This window comes from Callionymus lyra, chromosome 1 (assembly GCF_982586985.1).
Source record: "Callionymus lyra chromosome 1, fCalLyr1.hap1.1, whole genome shotgun sequence".
Lineage (NCBI taxonomy): Eukaryota > Metazoa > Chordata > Actinopteri > Syngnathiformes > Callionymidae > Callionymus > Callionymus lyra.
In genome coordinates, this window is record NC_141818.1 from 29474954 (window position 1) to 29493786 (window position 18833).

General features: G+C 38.5%; 5 protein-coding genes, 1 long non-coding RNA gene and 1 pseudogene across 6 annotated transcripts; all 7 read right to left on the minus strand.

The window, feature by feature from the left end:
* Nucleotides 1-4776: 4776 nt before the first annotated feature.
* LOC148088826 (histone H2B-like) lies at nucleotides 4777-5716 on the minus strand. The gene has a single exon (XM_087800430.1). The coding sequence runs from the start codon at nucleotides 5685-5687 to the stop codon at nucleotides 5313-5315; it is 375 nt and encodes a 124-aa protein (XP_087656556.1). The 5' UTR covers nucleotides 5688-5716; the 3' UTR covers nucleotides 4777-5312.
* A 782-nt stretch (nucleotides 5717-6498) lies between these two features.
* Nucleotides 6499-6886, minus strand: LOC148088827 (histone H2A-like). Its single transcript, XM_087800405.1, has one exon. It carries the CDS (start codon nucleotides 6884-6886, stop codon nucleotides 6500-6502), a length of 387 nt encoding a protein of 128 aa, XP_087656531.1. The 3' UTR covers nucleotide 6499.
* Nucleotides 6887-8188: 1302 nt separating this feature from the next.
* On the minus strand, nucleotides 8189-8965 carry LOC148088828 (histone H1 pseudogene; annotated as a pseudogene).
* Nucleotides 8966-10731: 1766 nt separating this feature from the next.
* Nucleotides 10732-11142, minus strand: LOC148088829 (histone H3). The gene has a single exon (XM_087781155.1). The coding sequence runs from the start codon at nucleotides 11140-11142 to the stop codon at nucleotides 10732-10734; it is 411 nt and encodes a 136-aa protein (XP_087637281.1).
* A 397-nt stretch (nucleotides 11143-11539) lies between these two features.
* Nucleotides 11540-12398, minus strand: LOC148088830 (histone H4). Its single transcript, XM_087781267.1, has one exon. It carries the CDS (start codon nucleotides 12271-12273, stop codon nucleotides 11962-11964), a length of 312 nt encoding a protein of 103 aa, XP_087637393.1. The 5' UTR covers nucleotides 12274-12398; the 3' UTR covers nucleotides 11540-11961.
* Nucleotides 12399-13256: 858 nt separating this feature from the next.
* On the minus strand, nucleotides 13257-13927 carry LOC148088831 (histone H2B-like). The gene has a single exon (XM_087781383.1). The coding sequence runs from the start codon at nucleotides 13629-13631 to the stop codon at nucleotides 13257-13259; it is 375 nt and encodes a 124-aa protein (XP_087637509.1). The 5' UTR covers nucleotides 13632-13927.
* Nucleotides 13928-14097: 170 nt separating this feature from the next.
* On the minus strand, nucleotides 14098-16321 carry LOC148088832 (uncharacterized). Its single transcript, XR_015709392.1, has 3 exons — nucleotides 16131-16321; nucleotides 15916-15963; nucleotides 14098-14214 (listed from the first exon to the last, which is right to left on the minus strand). It is a non-coding gene; the product is annotated as an uncharacterized LOC148088832 (long non-coding RNA).
* Nucleotides 16322-18833: the final 2512 nt, after the last annotated feature.

Here is an 18833-nt window from a genome sequence, read left to right on the forward strand (position 1 = left end):
TTACTATTTTTGACTATTTTTGTCATATAGATTTTAGAATCCTAAATTCGTATTTAAACAAATTTAATGATTTATTTCTTGACGTCTTTGAACCCTCAGTCTACAACTCTACATCCTCCTTTAACTGCTTTTAATCTTTTGTACCCTTCAAATTAAAAAAAAACATATCTGGCCCCCACAACCCTGGCTAAATGAAATTACAAATCAACTACTCAAAGAATGTCATATAAATGAAAGAAACTGGAAAAAGTCTACATGTATCCAAAGAAATGTGTAAAAACTACCTCATGTGCTCTTGATTTTATTCCCACTAAATTTTTAAAGAATGTTTTAACACAGTTGAGCTCAGCATTTTAATCATTTTTAACAGCTCTCTTTTAGAAGGTGTTTTGAAAATGGAATAATTTGAAAATAGAAAAATATATAATTAGATTTAATATAAAATGTTCATTAGAAGAGAAAGTAAAATTGTAGTCGTGTTGTTGTGGGATAAAAGTAATATTGTGAAAATAGAGGTTTAAAACATGGTCAAAATTAAGATTTAAATACTGTAAGATGGTCCAAGCAAAAAATGTTAACAAATTAGATAAAACGAAGCGAATCCAGGAAAAGATTAAAAAGACTCTGAGTCACCCCCACCTGAACCTAAAAAAAACCCACAACTGCAGCATCTGAAATACCAAAAGGTAAAATAAGAGGGATATTTCTGTTGTGGGTGGATAAATGAAACAAATGGTTTAAAGTCATCTTAAATGTCAAATTAACAGAAATATTATTGGAAACTTCCAACTGGTACCTTAGACATGTGCACAGGTTGATCAACTCTCGAGAAAACAAACATAAACATAAAATACTGGAGTACTCTCAGGTGGATGGACCTTACAAAGTGGCAGAGGTGACGACCTATTGCGTCGAAGTCTGACCGACACCTGATCAAATCAACAATTACATTCAGAAAACACATTTGAACACCATACTGTTGAAAGACACTCTCAGACATCCACACAGATTTTACCAACAAAACACAGAGCTTAGCAACAAACAAACAAACACATGATGTCATAAATTTAAAATTGAATGATATGAAAAGTGTAATTGCTACAATTTCTGAGTTCAGCAGAAGCTCCCCCACGTCCCCCCAGCCTTGTATGTGTGAAAGTGAAATATTCCCCAAATCCCACCTGTGCCTTGCTCTGCTGCATGAAGTTAAAACAAACTAATAATTTGAGCACTCTGTTAAGATTTATTTAAATAAAACACAGGAAAAACATTAACAGACATACAAAGTTTGAAGTACACAACTCATGACACACACACAACCTCCTCATCACTACCTGAATAGATTCATAACTGACCTTCTCAGAACTTCTGATCATTCTCATCCTGTTAGGTGGGGTTGAGAAGCCCTCCAGAGAGGGAGAAATAAGAAGCCACTGTCCACTGCAGATATCATATAATCTCCTTGTTAGAAGGTGAACAAGAAACGTGAGCCAACATGTGTAAAGCCAAAAGAAACTTCACTAGCAGATTATAAATTCACCTACGGACAGACATGATGAATACAATTTGACCTTTTTGTGAATTCAAGACAATAAGCACCAAAGCTACTCTGTGGACTTAGTCTTACTCTGGTGAAATAGTAAAATATAGAAATTACAAGAACAAGAAATTATGATTAGAGATAGTGTTGACTTTAAAAATTTAAATTGGAGTATCTTACTTAAAATTCAAGTCCTTACTTTCAGATCTATTCATGGTCAAGCTCCTCCTTACATCACTCATCTGATCCAGCTTTACACCCCAGCTCGGGCTCTGAGGTCTGTGGATCAGAATCTACTGATGGTTCCTGAACACGGTTCAGGACCAGAGGAGAGAAATCTTTTCAGGCTGTTGCCCCTAAGCTTTGGAATGATCTTCCTCTCCCTCTGTATTTGATGGATCTATTGACTACTTCAAGAAACATCTTAAGACATTTTTATTTGTTGATTTTCTGGAACTCCTGTGTTTTTCTCAGTATTATGTTGACCTTTAAAGTATATATTTTATTGAGTATTGTTTTGATTGTTTAAGCGCTTTGTGACCCTGGTATAGAAAAGCACTATATAAATTCAAATTACTTACTTACTTACATTAGTTTAAAATGTTAATAAGATGTTGATGTTGTTTTCAATTAGTTATTTTATACGGGGCCCTCTGAGGCTGGTTGTCAGTGGCGTCATTAGCCCTGGGCGTCCGGGGGTTTTAGGAATAGCCCCGGATCAATTTCGGATTTAAAAAAAAAAAAAAATTGTATTTATTTTTTTTGTTAAAAAATTATAGCCCCGCGATAACATTCACTGATTATAAAGCAAACGTTTTTCCAAAGCAGTCATGTATGTTTTAGAAAATTTAGATGAATTGCTCCAGTTTCTCCCCTGGCCATAGAACGGGCAGCATATCCACATTGCGTTGGCATAGCAACCATCTCTAAGTGAGGAAAGCTGTGAAAGTTGTATGCTAATTTTCGGTGAAATACCATACTGTATCTGATGCTATAACAAACCAAGCCAGGTAAGGCAAGATAAGCTAGGACTGATATCAGGCTGATTTCCATTTGTTCTATTTTAAAAGTACATGCATGTTGTTTTACTGATGTTGAGTGTCAGGCAGGACTTTGAGAATCAATCAGTTAATTGAATCATTGTTTTTCATAGGCATATACGAGATAACACAAATATGTAGACTGCATTTAACGTTCTATTTCAATGTACCTTTTGTCTCTTGGATGTTTATTAAAGACAAACTGTTCGATAAAGCTGCCAATATATATATATATATATATATATTTTTAAACACAGTTTATCACAATAAGGGGAGAATAGTTGGCACAGCCTGTACCCTGTATATGTACTCACCCACACCCAATGGTCTGCATCCAATCAGCAGGCATTTGAGGACTGACATTTTAATTTTAACTGTTCTACTGCACCAGATTGATGCATTTAACTAACTGACGTGCAAAATTTTCTCCGGAGGGGACAACCCCCCCGGACCTCCCTTAATCAATGTTCGCCCCTGGGCTAAGCCCCCGATGTCTCATGATCCTAACAACGCCCCTGCTTGTTGTAATGTTGGATGTCCAAAGGCAGTCAGAGTTAAAGTGAGGATGAAGAACATCTCTTTTATTTAATTTGTTTACAGCAAATATGGATTGGAAAAAAGAAAGGTGGTCTATCCATTCACATAAAATAAACATTCTTTATAGGACAAATGTTTATTTTCTATGTTTTGTGTTGGTCTAAGTGTCATCAAAAGAGGAATACTGAAGTGAATTGGAACATTAAGCATAACCGATAGCATTTTGTTGGATAAATATTTAAATAAGAATCTCTTTTCACTTCTTACAATTGTAAATCTGACTCCAGAGGCCTCATCTGCAATGAACATAACTGCACTTTTTTGTTGATGATTATTTTTTGGTTTGTTTGATCTTGAAGCGATTTGTTTTTTTGTTTTTTTTAATCTGTGATAAATTGCTTTTCCTTCCAGATGCTATTCACATTGAGAACATTTGCAGGTTTATTACGCTTATGCTGTTGAAGAGGGAAGAGAATTGTCACTTGTCACTGTGTTCGTTCATCTACCATTAAAGGTACTTGCTGTGTGTATAAAGTTCAATTAGTCTTTGTTTGTAACTTATAATATTTTAAGATATTGGTTGAAAAAATAGCAGATGTGTTAGTTATTGTTCATATTAAATACATTTTTGGATCATATTACAAGCACATACTTGACAGTTAGATCCGCTCAGTTTCACTTTTATTTCAACTGTGTGAGTTTTCGGTGATTTTTGACCAATAGTAGATTTCGTGATATTTGTGAATCACATTCAGAATTTCACATTTCTTTTGTATTAATTCAAAACGAGAACAGAATGTACTTTTTCTTAATGAAATTGTGGGAAATGTTTTTAAAAAAAACAAGAACATTGAAACATATTCACAAAACTGAACATATTTACTAGTTTATTAGAGGGAAAAAAAGCCAGATATATTTACATACAAGATTATAACGCACTAAAAACCAAGTGACATTAACTTCTAAAAGGTTCAAGTACTACAATTCTTCTTTGTTTTTTGTCAAAGTTTTATAATTGTAAGAAGGTAAGTTTGTCAATAAAAAATATATATCAAAAACAATCCAATGCCATTGTGGTGGATGGAATCTGAATATATAAATATACAAACATAACATGTCTGTATTCTATTCTTGCGGGAGTTCTGAATAACTTTAGTTATTGGTTTTTAGTGTTAGTCTATTTTAAATAAAGATCTGGGTCATGTTACAAGCACATGCTTGAGAGTTATATCTGATTAGATTAGAAGTTTTGTTTCAACCAACTCCCTTTTCAAGGTTAAGTTTTTTGTGTCGTTAACCAGTTAATGTGTTTAGATTCTATGATGATTCTGAACATGAGTCACAATGGTGATGTACATGCATTATTTAAAAATGGAGAATGTTTTTTTTCCTGAATGAAATTATAAGTCTATAGGCGTATGTTATAATATTGTATATATAATGTTTTAAAATAAACATTCACCATGTAGAAAGAATGTGGAATATAAATAGATAATTCACAATCATGAACCTAATTTGGATTTTAAAACTGATAATGTCAACTATTTTTTATGTCCAATTACGCTTTTTTTTAAATGCATTTGCAGTGTACGCATTACAAAGCGCAATATGATAGATTTTAAAACAGTCTTTGGTGCACTTTTGACCCGACACGAACATGCTTGGGAGCAAATTTTATCAGTGTCTCACACAAGATTAGAGCTACTTAATCATTGATCAATAACTAGTGTATGGCTGTTAATTTTTATTTATTTATTATCAGTGCATAAAACAAGTTTAATTTATAACACTGGAAAGGACATATACCGATTAAAATACGTTTTTGACCCAGCAGGTGGGGCTAATCAAATATTTGCAAGGATGTCGTTTATCAGAATCCCAAACTTTTAATGGCAGTGTTGTAAACGTGTGATTCATACGGTCACACATCACTGCGGAAGAATAGATATCAGCGGCTTCAAGCAAACACCCACGAAAGCTCACCTCAAACAAGCCGCACCACATCTCAGACAAACAAAATAATCGAGATACGAAAAGAGAGGGGTGGGGGGTGTTATGATGTACTGCCATGATCCCACACGGACGGTTAGAATTAACCTAGCAATCTGAAACCATACAATTAATATTTGGACACACGACGAAAGGTCATGAGATTAAGTGAGTGGCTCTGAAAAGAGCCGTTATAGGAGCGAGGTTTACTTGGAGCTGGTGTACTTGGTGACGGCTTTGGTGCCTTCAGACACTGCGTGCTTGGCCAGCTCACCGGGCAGCAGCAGACGCACAGCGGTCTGGATCTCCCGGGAAGAGATGGTGGAGCGCTTGTTGTAGTGAGCCAAGCGAGACGCTTCTCCGGCGATGCGCTCAAATATGTCGTTGACGAACGAGTTCATGATGCCCATGGCCTTGGAGGAGATACCGGTGTCTGGGTGGACCTGCTTCAGCACCTTGTACACGTAGATGGCGTAACTCTCCTTTCTGGACTTCCTCCTCTTTTTGCCGCTTTTGGCGGCGGTCTTGGTGACGGCTTTCTTGGAGCCTTTCTTGGGCGCAGGCTTGGCTTGATCAGGCATGATGACGAGAGTCAATACCGAGTGACTGGCTTCAGCTCAGCAGACATTCTTATAGTCGTGCTGCTGCTCTGGCCAGTGTGTGGTTTCCTTATTCTGATTGGCTGTTTTAAAAAGTGGCGGGCTGATTTGTTCATCAATCTAGTTGATTGTTTGAGTTCATGTGTTGTTTTAACGGCGCACGTTAGTTTTGTTAGTACTGTATGTTCAATGAAAAATCGTAATATAGTTTGTAAATAAATATTTGTTTACTCTTTAATTATACATGTATATAACAGGAAACTTTAGGCCAATGTGAATAATTCAGGGGAATGTACATGCAGGGGAACCATTGTTTTTATATCGAATTAAGATATACATTTTTAAACACGTAGTCTAGTTTCAGTTATATTCTCAGAATGTATCAGACAATTATGAATACAATTGTTCCATTTTGATCACCGAGCTCCCAGCCCTGCTGCAGCCTCGATTGATGAACGTAAATGTCATTTTCCGTTCTGCGAGCCACAGCAACAACTGATGTGATGCTACACTTTAAACTTGCTTCCGTGTACACGAGTCCAACTCAAATGTGGCCCGCAAACACATGAAGCCCGTCAAACAATTCAGATTCAATCAATTTTTCGTGAAAGCGCTTCGCCTTAAAATAAACTCTAATGCTTAAGTTGGACTATATTAAACGAGAAAAGCGGACACGTTTGGTTCTTAGCTCTAATTGAATATAATTCAATAATTTAAATTGTTACAGGATCTTGCTCTCTGGATTGAGGTGGGTGGCTCTTAAAAGAACCGTTGAGTTTGTTATGATAAGTCGTTTACTTGGATTTCGCCGCCTTCTCGGTCTTCTTGGGCAGCAGGACTGCCTGGATGTTGGGCAACACTCCACCCTGAGCGATGGTCACTCCTCCGAGCAGCTTGTTGAGCTCCTCGTCGTTGCGGACAGCCAGCTGCAGGTGACGCGGGATGATTCTGCTCTTCTTGTTGTCGCGGGCGGCGTTTCCAGCCAACTCCAGGATCTCAGCGGTCAGATACTCCAGCACAGCTGCCATGTAGACTGGAGCACCAGCGCCGACACGTTTAGCGTAGTTTCCCTTCCTCAGCAGTCTGTGGACACGACCGACTGGGAACTGGAGTCCAGCTCTGGAAGAACGGGACTTGGCCTTAGCGCGGGACTTGCCTCCGGTTTTGCCTCTGCCGCTCATGGTTGTAGAAAGTGTTGATGATCGTGACTATCGGACAGTGTCTTTATATATCCGTGAGTAGTGGGCGGTTCTTTCTCGCTCTTAAAGCTTTCCTCCAATGAAAGGCAGAGTTTGTGGTGGGGTCGCTATCAGAGGCGTGGTCACATATCAGCTGCAACTGAACGTTTGTAAGTGAGTCACTTTATATTTGTAGAGCGCTTTTCCAGACAAGGATCACAAAGCTCTTCAACTATCAAAACAATAGTAAATAAAATATATGCTTAAAAGGTAAACACAGCACCATTTTTATTGATCACATACTTGTAAAAACTGATAAATCCAAAGAGATGCCTTAAATGGAAAAGTTATGCGGTTCTTAATAGGAAGATGAGAAACAATTTTGACGGATCTTGACATCAATGATCGTGTTTTAGACTTCTTTAGAATATTCTGATAAATGTATCCATTAAAATGGATCAAACTATTCACAAAACACTAACATGTTATATTTAACTTGATGTTCCGATAGTTTATACATAAAGTGTTTCTTTATACACTATATGTTTTAGTTTTGTACTTTTGTGATGTTTATTTTACCACCTGATATAAATGAATCTCCTGTCGTTAACTTTGACTAAACTTTCCTCCAGTATCACAATAAACACATTTTGTTTAAACCTAAGCAATATACAGAGGTTTGATTTCTTAACTATATGTTATTCATTTTTTAACTTTTAAATATGTTCTAATCCACCATTTAGCTGATATACTGTATATGTAAATACATAATTATGATTTGATTTTTTATGATTTGATATTTATTATCAATGTATTCAGATCAGAAAAGGTGAAAATAAACTATACAGAAAACAAAAACCTATTGTAATTAACTCAATGTTGCAGTTTATGCACTTAGTGCTTTTTTTATTATCTTTTAAATATGTTTTAGTTAAACTGTTGTCATGTTTGTTTTACTATCTACACATAAACACATTAAAACAATGTGCAAACAAAATACATGGTTACATGGTTCATTTCCTTTATCTATGTACATATACAATATGTGTTATGTATATATATATACATATATATATATATATATTATTTAAACATGTATTTTTTGGTTGAATTTGATATTGAATGACCAATGTAAACAGTTCAATATAAGGTGAAAATATACTATACAGGTGAACATGGGTCTGAACTAATGTCATGTCACATGTACTTGAATAATGAGTGTTATTGACAGCATGTGACATGTTGAGTGACAGTTGCTCTGTAGAGGAGTTGGGTGGCTCTGAAAAGAGCCTTTAATGGAAGCAGAGATTTCAGCGTCTACTTCTTCTTAGGAGCTGCTTTCTTGACCTTGGGTTTAACGACCTTCTTGGCAGGAGATTTCTTCACTGCTGGCTTCTTCTTCGCCGCCACCTTCTTGGGGCTCTTGGCTACCACCTTCTTTGCAACCTTCTTGGGACTCTTGGCTGCTGCTTTCTTCGCTGCTGGCTTCTTTGCCGCCTTCTTCGGGGACTTCTTGGCGGCTGCTGTCTTCTTCACGGCAGTCTTGACCTTCTTGGCCGCTGCGGGTTTCTTGGCTGCTGCGGGTTTCTTGGCTTTAGGTGCAGCTTTCTTGACCTTAGGAGCTTCTTTCTTGCTCAGCTTGAAGGAGCCGGAAGCTCCGGTGCCCTTGGTCTGGACGAGAGTTCCTGCGACGACCAGCTTCTTAACAGCGGTCTTGACGCGAACGTTGTTCTTCTCCACATCGTATCCAGTGGCGGCGAGAGCCTTCTTGATGGCGGCCAGAGAGACTCCGCTGCGCTCCTGGGAGGCGGACACAGCATTGACGACCAGCTCGCTGACGCTGGGGCCAGACTTGGCGGCCTTGCTCGTCGTCTTCTTCTTCTTGGCGGCTTTGGCCGGAGAGGCGGCGGGAGCTGGAGCGACTTCTGCCATGATCTCAGATTCTCAATCTAACGCGGGTCAGACTAGACTGTAATGCGCGGGGAGTGGGATGGATTTAAACTCACCATGAGAACCGTGGAGAGTGAAGGCGGCTGCAGCTCCAGCGAGCAGCGTCTCACTGCTCCTCTCTTGTGTTTTCTCTTCGTCTTTCAAGCTGAAAAACAACCACATGGGTCAAATAAAAGATTATTTTACTGACAATTTGTGAAAGCGGACATGTTTATTTGCCCGTTTAAAACACAAACACTTAAACTAGATTCGCAATATTTGCTGTGAATCGTCATAACTTCACCTCTTTGCTGTCCTCAGCGCTCGTACTCGCAGATTTCTTCCTCGCTTTTCTCCTATAAACATTGTAAAATAAATAAAAACATCTTCAAACCACGTTGTTAAGGTAGAAGCGTCTTCTTGTCTCACATCTTAATGTCTTTAATGTGACTTTTCTCGACGTTTGTTAAAAACATTTGACGTTTGGTTCAAGTAGCAAACACACACTTACAGGCGCCGCTTGATGTCACTTGACTTACTTGCTTCTCGATTACACGACACATGTTTTCTAAATATAAAATAGAAATAGAGAACCGTGTCAATAATTCAACATCGTTTCATGCCGCTTTTATTTTCATGTACAGTTTATATTCTCTCTATGACATTTAACAATCTTAACTTCCACTCTGACGCTGATAGTCTGGAAGTTTGATTTTAACAGACAATAAAATAAAACTTCAAATGTGATAAGATCAATGAACACAGGCGACTTTTTGTATTAAATATTCAAGTAAATAAACATTAATTTGTAAATTATTCAATAACCAAAGATTCTGATATGAAACTGAGGGTGAAATCTAACTTTGTTCTGTTCACTAGGAATGAATCATCAAATATATTCCACATTTTTGTAATCATCCTGACTTCTTTGAGCATGTATTGATTGTTTAAAATGTACGCTCGTTTTGTCCTATTAATTCTTTTGACTAGATTTACAATGTTGGTCTATCTATAGTGACAGCAAGAAAACACAAAAAGACACAAAAAATACTAAATGTCATCACTGGAAGGACTTGTGGTTTAAACTTCAATTAATCCAACAAAAGTTAAACAAAGAGTAACTTTTATTTCCAGTGTTGTAAAAATAACAATTGTTTTTCACGTCAGTACAGAATAAAACAATGAAACAAGAAAACACAAAATAAACAGAGCCAAGCACCAAGGCAGCTATTCTATGGTGCCTGAAGTTGTTTTCTCACTTTTATTTTGATAGTTAATTGTTCTCAAAAACCACCGTTGTGATCTTAGACCACTGAAAACAAATGTTAACTTCACATGTTATAGTCAAGAAAATAAAAAGATAAAAAAAATGTGTTTCTCACATGAAATGAAAGTATGATTCAAGATGTTTGACATTCCTTGAAGCCTTCAGTGCTGAACTTTGTTCAAAGACAGAACATATTTTGTAAGAATGTTGCAGGACACATGCTAGGTGCTTGCCAATGCAGAGCTATAGACTTTACCTTGAACAAGAATAAACAAAAGTCTATGTTTGAAGCTTGGTCTTGGATCATTTAACAAACCTTTGGAAAGTTTTAAATATTTGACTTTATACTGGCGTTTTGAAGCGTCATCTACAAGTGTGATTAAATGTTCATGTTCTACTGATGCGACATAAATTCTGCTCAAGTCAGTAATTTGAATCCACACTGCAGGCTCAGTCAAATGAATACTTTTACTTGAAAGGAACAGATTTAACTACAAATATTGATTGTGCTTTGAGACCCCTCGATCTACATAACTACAAATATGAATCAAGTTTTGATTTTAAATGAACTTCCTGAGAAATGTGTTAAACCATGAGCTCGTTATTGGATGTGTGTGGCTCTGAAAAGAGCCGTTGTGATGGAGGGGCTGCTTCAAGCTCTCTCTCCGCGGATGCGACGAGCCAGTTGGATGTCTTTGGGCATGATGGTGACTCTCTTGGCGTGGATGGCGCACAGGTTGGTGTCCTCGAACAGACCCACCAGGTAAGCCTCGCTGGACTCCTGCAGAGCCATGACGGCGGAGCTCTGGAAGCGCAGGTCGGTCTTGAAGTCCTGAGCGATCTCACGGACCAGACGCTGGAAAGGAAGCTTGCGGATCAGCAGCTCGGTGGACTTCTGGTAGCGACGGATCTCTCTCAGTGCGACGGTGCCGGGCCTGTAACGGTGAGGCTTCTTGACGCCGCCGGTGGCCGGGGCGCTTTTACGCGCTGCCTTGGTGGCCAGCTGCTTCCTGGGAGCTTTTCCTCCGGTGGACTTACGAGCGGTCTGTTTGGTTCTTGCCATTGTGGTAGAGTTGTCTTCTTCAACAGAGAAGTGTGAGCGAGAGCAGCGTTGGCTCCTGTTTTAAACCGTCAGGCGCACGCGCGTCACCGAGACGGCTTGTTCTTCTCTCCCGCCTGATTGGTCACTTGTGCACGCCTGCTGCCTACAGGAACATAACGTCGCTACTGATTGGAGGAATCAGATTAGCAATATTCATTCTTTACATTAGTTTGAAGATATTTTCAATAACAGTAAATACAACATAGAGACACATATATAAAATATATACAAGTTTATTACTCAAAAAATAAATATATTTACACACAAGAATTGAACACGAAAAATACATTTTCTTTAAACTTCAATTAGTTTTTGTCACTTTTATTTTAAACAATTAACTCGGATAAATAATGCAATGTCATTGATGGAACGTAAAGGGGGGTGTATGTATTTATGTATATATATTATAGTTTATTCTGTTTTTGCAGCAGAATAAATAATTCAATTACAAAATTAAGGGTTACAAACATACGAGTCTGGTTCAGTTTTATTCAACTCACTGTTCGAGGTTGAGTTGAAATGAGCGTTGTCAGTTAGTGCGATTCAATAACATCAATAAATATGCATCCCTTTTATAGTTTGTTAATTTCATCCGACGGTTAAAGATAGAATATCCGTCACGGATTTAAACAGAAATGAGACTTAATTATTAGTATCCAAGTTTGTTCATTTGAAATAAGATCGGTAAAGCAGTGAAACTAGTGAACACGGACTCATCTCTTTAAAAGGGAGTGTGTGGCTCTTAAAAGAGCCTTTGTGTCATTTCGTTGTCGTTCATGTTTAACCTCCAAAGCCGTACAGTGTGCGACCTTGTCTCTTCAGAGCGTAGACCACGTCCATGGCGGTCACGGTCTTCCTCTTAGCGTGCTCGGTGTAGGTGACGGCGTCACGGATGACATTCTCCAGGAACACCTTCAACACACCACGAGTCTCTTCGTAGATCAGGCCGGAGATACGCTTCACTCCACCACGGCGAGCCAGACGGCGGATAGCGGGTTTGGTGATTCCCTGGATGTTGTCGCGGAGAACCTTGCGATGACGCTTGGCGCCTCCTTTCCCAAGTCCTTTGCCGCCCTTCCCTCGTCCAGACATTGTAGTAGTTCGAGTGGTCAAACTTCGTGTGATCAGCGTCACTGAAGCCGCTTTATTTATTCCAACTGGGCGGACGTTTTCGAAAACAGGGGGCGTGGTTTAAAAGAATATGAGCAAAGCTGTAATGACGTCACTCAGTTTCAGGCCTCAGCTCAACAGTAACAATGCTCGTTTTTAAGATGGTTTTACATCAACGTCAGGCTCACATTTTTTAGTAGAAGTGGAATATTTTAATTCAAATTCATATCAATTATAGATTATACGTCTAAATGAAAATTAACTTCATAAAAGTAAAAAGAACACACATGACTTACTATAAGTGCTGTTATAATCCGTTTAAAAATTACATAAGAGATTACCCTATTATGAATTACCATCATGCATCTTCTTTTAATTGAAACCATAATGAACCAAAATAAATGGTTTGGATGTTGAGGCATATCTACAGATTTTCAAATAAATGTCTCTGCTACTACGTGTTTTAAAAAAGAGAGCCGAGTAGAATTTATATAAAATTGTATTCTGTTCGTTACAGAAGGGTAAAAATAATGCATTCTATTCCTATAACCATCTTTGTCATACATGACATTGTGGTCATTAGTGTTCAAATAAATGTCGTATCAGGCATACGATGTAGCTAAAGATATTTTTGGATGTTTGACTGGCCGTGAACATTAATTTAATTTGAGACATAACTGACGAGGACTTGACTGGTTGTGGATCAAACATTTCAAACTAACTTCATGTCGGTTAATATTGCAAAGAAAATGCATAAGTGATGTCAGTGATACAAGCCTTTTTGACAACATTTTAGCCTCGTAATATACTGTACTTTAAATTCTAAATAATTACTCTGGTTGTTACTGGTAAAAATTAAAATACAATTGTAATCATATAGTTTGATAATATTTGGACCCAATACGAAAGCTCAGGAGATTAAGTGAGTGGCTCTGAAAAGAGCCGTTGGGTTGTAGGAGCGAGGTTTACTTGGAACTGGTGTACTTGGTGACGGCTTTGGTGCCTTCAGACACGGCGTGTTTGGCCAGCTCGCCGGGCAGCAACAGACGCACAGCGGTCTGGATCTCCCGGGAAGAGATGGTGGAGCGCTTGTTGTAGTGAGCCAAGCGAGACGCTTCTCCGGCGATGCGCTCAAAGATGTCGTTGACGAACGAGTTCATGATGCCCATGGCCTTGGAGGAGATGCCGGTGTCGGGGTGGACCTGCTTCAGCACCTTGTACACGTAGATGGCGTAACTCTCCTTCCTGGACTTCCTCCTCTTTTTGCCGCTTTTGGCGGCGGTCTTGGTGACGGCTTTCTTGGAGCCCTTCTTGGGCGCGGGCTTGGCTGGATCAGGCATGATGACGTGAGTCGATACCGAGTGACTGGATTCAGCTCACTGGACATTCTTATATTCGTACTGCTGCTCCGGCGAGTGTGTGGTTTCCTTATTCTGATTGGCTGCTTCAAAAAGTGGCGGGCTGATTTGCTTCGCAATAGTTTGAGGGGCTTTGTGTATAGTTTATGTCTTAACGGTCCAATTAGGTTAAATTTATGTAACATGGTCAAATTATTATTTATATTTCACGAGAGTGTATGAATACACAAATTACTAATTTTTTATCGCTATTTTTACTGGATCTGCTTATATCTGCAAATGTCCGGACAATGGGAATAATTGCCAAAAGGGCTGGTAAACACATGATTAAGTTCATCTATTTTTTAAATATCATTTTCAACATCAGTTAAGGTAATAGTGGATCTCCTTCCTCGTGCAAATCAACGCATTATACTTACAATTGTTTATTTTATTTATTTTTGTATTAGTCGGTCAGTGCTAATTCGTTCCTTTCTCAGTTATGTTGAGCTCAGCCGCGACCGGTGGCTGTGGGAGGGATTCTCTGACTCACTGAACCCTCGGCGTCAGCGAACGACTCAGTCATCTGTAACGATAACAGCATATATACGTTTGCCTGGTTTAAGTAACTGATGTTCATGTTGTTTATAAGTCCGGACACAAGGGGGCACTGAGAGACCGGGACCAGAGCAAGTCGAATTGTACAGGCTGGACTGCCTGTTTCTACACGTGGTCGGTGAGGATGCCTTGGAAGTATATAACAACTTCATATTTGATAATGGATACGAAATGACGCTGGATATAATGATAGAACACTTACAAATATACTGCACAAGGATTGGATGATGAAACTCAAAGTAAATGACACGTACGTGGAGGTTAAATTGGATACTGGTGCCCACCGAACATCATTTCAGAAGCAGAGTTCAAGAAAATCAGACCCAGACCGAAAATACATGAAACTGAAGTGAAAGTTAGTAGCTACTCAGGAGCACAAACACTTGGAAAGGAAAATGCGTGGTTAAAGTGACGCACAAAGACAAAGAACATCTATCGTAGTGCCAGAAGAATGTGCAGCCCATACTAGGTTTAAAGAACCTGGTTAAGAGAGTGCTAGTGGTGGAAACTGAGGATGACCTCGAATATGATGAGATGATGAAAAACTACAGTGACCTGTTCCAGGGTCTTGGCTACCTGTCAGGAGAACACACCATCAGAGTGGTGCCCCCTCTGCAGCATTGTACGTCCTCGCTATTAACCCTCTCTTGAGACTAATTATAGAAGACCTAAGTTTAAAAGGAATCACCACAACTAACGGAGAGAGAGTAGAAATGATGGCGTACGCACATGACATTGTTGTAGTCGTGAATAACCAAACAGAATTGGACATTATAAATGAAAATCTATGTAATTACGGAAAAGCCTCTGAAGCTAAATTCAACAAAAACAAAACCGAGAGTGTGTGGTTTGGTGAAATAAATAAATAAACCAAAACATAGTATAAAAGACCAAAATGAAGTTTGTATTTTTGGAATCACGTTTTTTAATGTATGTAACTACGATAAGAACTGGAACAAAAAAGAAAAAGAAGTCATAGAAGAACTTAGAAAATGGGATAATAAAACGACAAATTAAGAATTTCAATCATAAAAGTACCACTTAAAATTGTATTATGTATTACTGGGCACGAAACTCAATTGATCAATGTAGATTCACGTTCCACTGAATCAAACTTGTGTTATATGTTTTAGTATTTAATATTTAATACATGTCAACCCACAATCACAGTTTCACAGTCTTGTACTTTAGTGTGATTTTTGTCATGACAAAAATGTAAGGTCTTTAAAATATTTAGTCACCAAAGTCCAGCTCACGTCTAAGGTTTGAGAAAAAAACATTTTAGTGTAAAATATTTTTGGTCTTGTGCTCATTGATTTCCGTCTCTTAATATAACACAACAAGCAAACAAGTCTGGCTCCAAAGATGGCTGCTATTATAATAATCTGTCTTGTGTGTTGTTATATGAGTCTTTGAAATGTGGCTATGTATTATTTGTTGGACTGCTATCCTAAAAAGGGCTGCTCAGATACCCAGACGGCTGCCAAATTCCACATCTGCTGCTGTTCTGCAAGAAGCAACCATCCAGCCTGGGCCGACCGTGTATAGGTCTGCTACGGCTTCCAGTGCACCCACACCTGCCGCTTCGCGTGTGTGTGTGCGCGCGCGTGCGCTGCGTGCTTTTTTTTATTGTGTACATGATTTGTGCGACTAAAAAATAATTATTTACCGTCGTTCTCGTGTTCCTGCAGAGCCCTCAGCTGCTCCGCTGTAATTCCTGTAACAGAAGTAAAGTGAGGTGATGTTTGAGTTAAAAAATAAAAATAAAAAAAATTAAATGAAATGCCCAAAATAATCCACTTTTCGAAGTCAAAACTCACTCTTCCTCCGTTAAAACCAAACGTGTGTCGAACATCTGAAGCTGGTAATGAAGTTCAGACTCACCCAGCTCCTGCGCGATCTCCTGTCTGCTGCTCAGAGGGTCCATGTTGTCACGTTGAGAAGGTTATGAAGTTCGATGAGGAGGACGAGTTGCTCAATATATATAGCACACCGTTTTGCGGACCTCACAGTTGTTAGATTGGAAATTATTCTACACTATACTGGACTCCGGTTTTATCCGTTTTACAGTCGAAAGTGAAAGTATTACGCACGGGCCTCCCTCCCTCACCCATTTACAGTAAGTCACTGCATTTCGGCTCAATGGCCATGTGTTCAGTCTATTCACGAAAGGAAATTAAGAAATAGGTTTACAGGTTTGAGAAGTACAACATGAATATACAGTTGTGTATCTATGTTCTGTATGTTCATGTTGGCAACCTTTTAATTATGTATGTAATATGTTTTGTATGCTTTGTATGTATTTATGGTTTGTATATATGATTTGTGTCATTGCTGCTGGACAATAGAATTTCTCCTTCAGGTATTAATAAAGTGTCTGTCTGTATTGTAAATGTAAAAAAAATAACCACAAAAAACTAGACTGAACTTCCACCATAAATCGTTACCCTATAATATCTTATATTTTTATATATATTTTCTTAAGATACTCTACTAATAATAATTTGTGCAAAGCTGAAGGTTCACAGGAGGGACAAAACGCATCCCTTATGGAAACTATCAGATATTTGCAACTATAGAGTTACAGTTGTCCTCGGAAGAATAAGTGAAGGACAGAACACTCCTTTTTAATGTCTCCTCTTATAAATAACGTGCCCCCATGAGGTGAAAGAGATCTCTCTGCAGCGATTATTGTAGCAGAGATTCTTGTAATCTACTTTTTCTTCAATACACTAATATCGCTGATTCCAGACTTAAGTCTCATTTTTACTTGGTCCACAAGAAATTCCTTCATTCAGAGAAAGAACCTTTTTTGTTTACAACCCCTCCCACTAATGTTTACAGGAAATCATCAGTGCTCTGTGTTCACAGTCGTTTTGAAAAGAGAAACAACTTGTTTAACAGGAAACCATTCCCTCACATATGACCTTCATATCAAGTTACTACACTCATTAGTTTTTCAAATTGGCCTCTAAATTGTTTTATATCACTATTTCTGTGCAATATTTCACATGTTTTTTGTAATAACTTTATAATTACAACTCTGATGGTCACCACATTCTTGTCACTTATGGAGGACCTTCATATCAAGTTACTACATTCATTAGTTGTTTTTTTTAATTTTCCTCTATATTCTTTTATATCACTATTTTTGTGCAATATTTCACATACATTTTGCAATAGCTTTGTAATTACAACTCTGATGGTCACCAAATCCATGTCACTTATGGAGTACCTTCATATTAAGTTACTACACTCATTAGTTGTTTTTTTTCATTTTCCTCTAAATTCTGCGGATACGAAAGTTTATTTTTGAGTCTCTGTTTCCTTTAGATGTAATGCCCCGCAAGTTACAAGTTACCACATAGGCCCTTATTAATAGCGGGGGATTACAGTTTGGGAACTTTTTTCTCACAGACATTTACAAACTCACTCGGGGATACTCTGTTTCGTTTACAACTCAAGTGACCCATGGGAACTTTCGACGCGCTGTCTGGGTGTTCCTTCCTGGTGGGGGTCGAGGGGAAAATCCTCTGCCTCTTCCTACCGGAACATTGAGGGTCTTTTGTGTCTCCGTTCTCTGGGTCTCACCAGTCAGAGGGGCATTAGATGGTGCATTAGCGCCCTCTTTTGGATGGATTGACTTGGTGATCCCAGTAGTGGCCACTGGATTAGATAGTTTCTGGCTTTTTACGACGTTATTGTATGATTTGGGACACTGGAAAAAGGTATGTGATCCCCACACAGGCTACATGCAGATGCTTGTGTGCACTCCTTGGCTTTGTGGCCAAGGCCTGCACATTTCCATTACTTTATTTCAACACAGTGATAGAACATTCTTCCGCTGTAAGGGCCAAGGGAGACTGCATTTTGAATCAGTACGTCTCCTGAGTTTTTTTATTTTATTTATTTAACTCTATATTTGCGGATGTCATACCAGATTCCAAACTCATCCAAAGGTTTGTAAGGCTCTTCAAGGATTGTACAGAATCTGACCAGGAAAGTAGCCACATCCTGATCAGAAACTCTCGTCTGTCACAATCGACATCATCAACATAGTTGTGATATGTTGGACAGGCAGTCAATCTGGCACACTTTCCATCTGGTGTCTTTTATGTTGTTTGTGTACTTTTCCAAGAATTTCCTCAATTTGGATTCTTGATGAAAACAGAGCTCGAACTCTCTCCTGTTTGGAAGTGCTATGAAAGAATAAATGTCCTTGGCACTTATCCAGCCAGATTTAAATAAGAGCTCTTTTTCCACATATTCACAGGACAGAGGTCCTCCTTCTCCCGTATATTTAAGCCTCACCCAATTCTGGGTGGAACCTGAGACATTGGACGCCATGTCCCCGGCTACTAACTGTTTTTGTACAGTGTTCGTTCACAAGTAAAAATCTGCACTTCCCTTTTTTTGAAAAGCTTGTTGATATATTTGCTTGTTTTACTGTGTTTGTCACTTTCCAAAGACACAACTTAATTGCAGCCCTTGCTTCTTAAATTACTTTATTGAATATTACATAGTCATAACAAACATAACAAGGTCATACAACTGTACGTATTCATCATGTCCAAAACACACAAGAGC

Excerpts from the sequence above, each read along its gene's own strand:
- LOC148088831 (XM_087781383.1), bottom strand. The coding sequence starts at position 13,631 with ATGCCTGATCCAGCCAAGCCCGCGCCCAAGAAGGGCTCCAAGAAAGCC.
- LOC148088827 (XM_087800405.1), bottom strand. The coding sequence starts at position 6,886 with ATGAGCGGCAGAGGCAAAACCGGAGGCAAGTCCCGCGCTAAGGCCAAG.
- LOC148088830 (XM_087781267.1), bottom strand. The coding sequence starts at position 12,273 with ATGTCTGGACGAGGGAAGGGCGGCAAAGGACTTGGGAAAGGAGGCGCC.
- LOC148088826 (XM_087800430.1), bottom strand. The coding sequence starts at position 5,687 with ATGCCTGATCAAGCCAAGCCTGCGCCCAAGAAAGGCTCCAAGAAAGCC.
- LOC148088829 (XM_087781155.1), bottom strand. The coding sequence starts at position 11,142 with ATGGCAAGAACCAAACAGACCGCTCGTAAGTCCACCGGAGGAAAAGCT.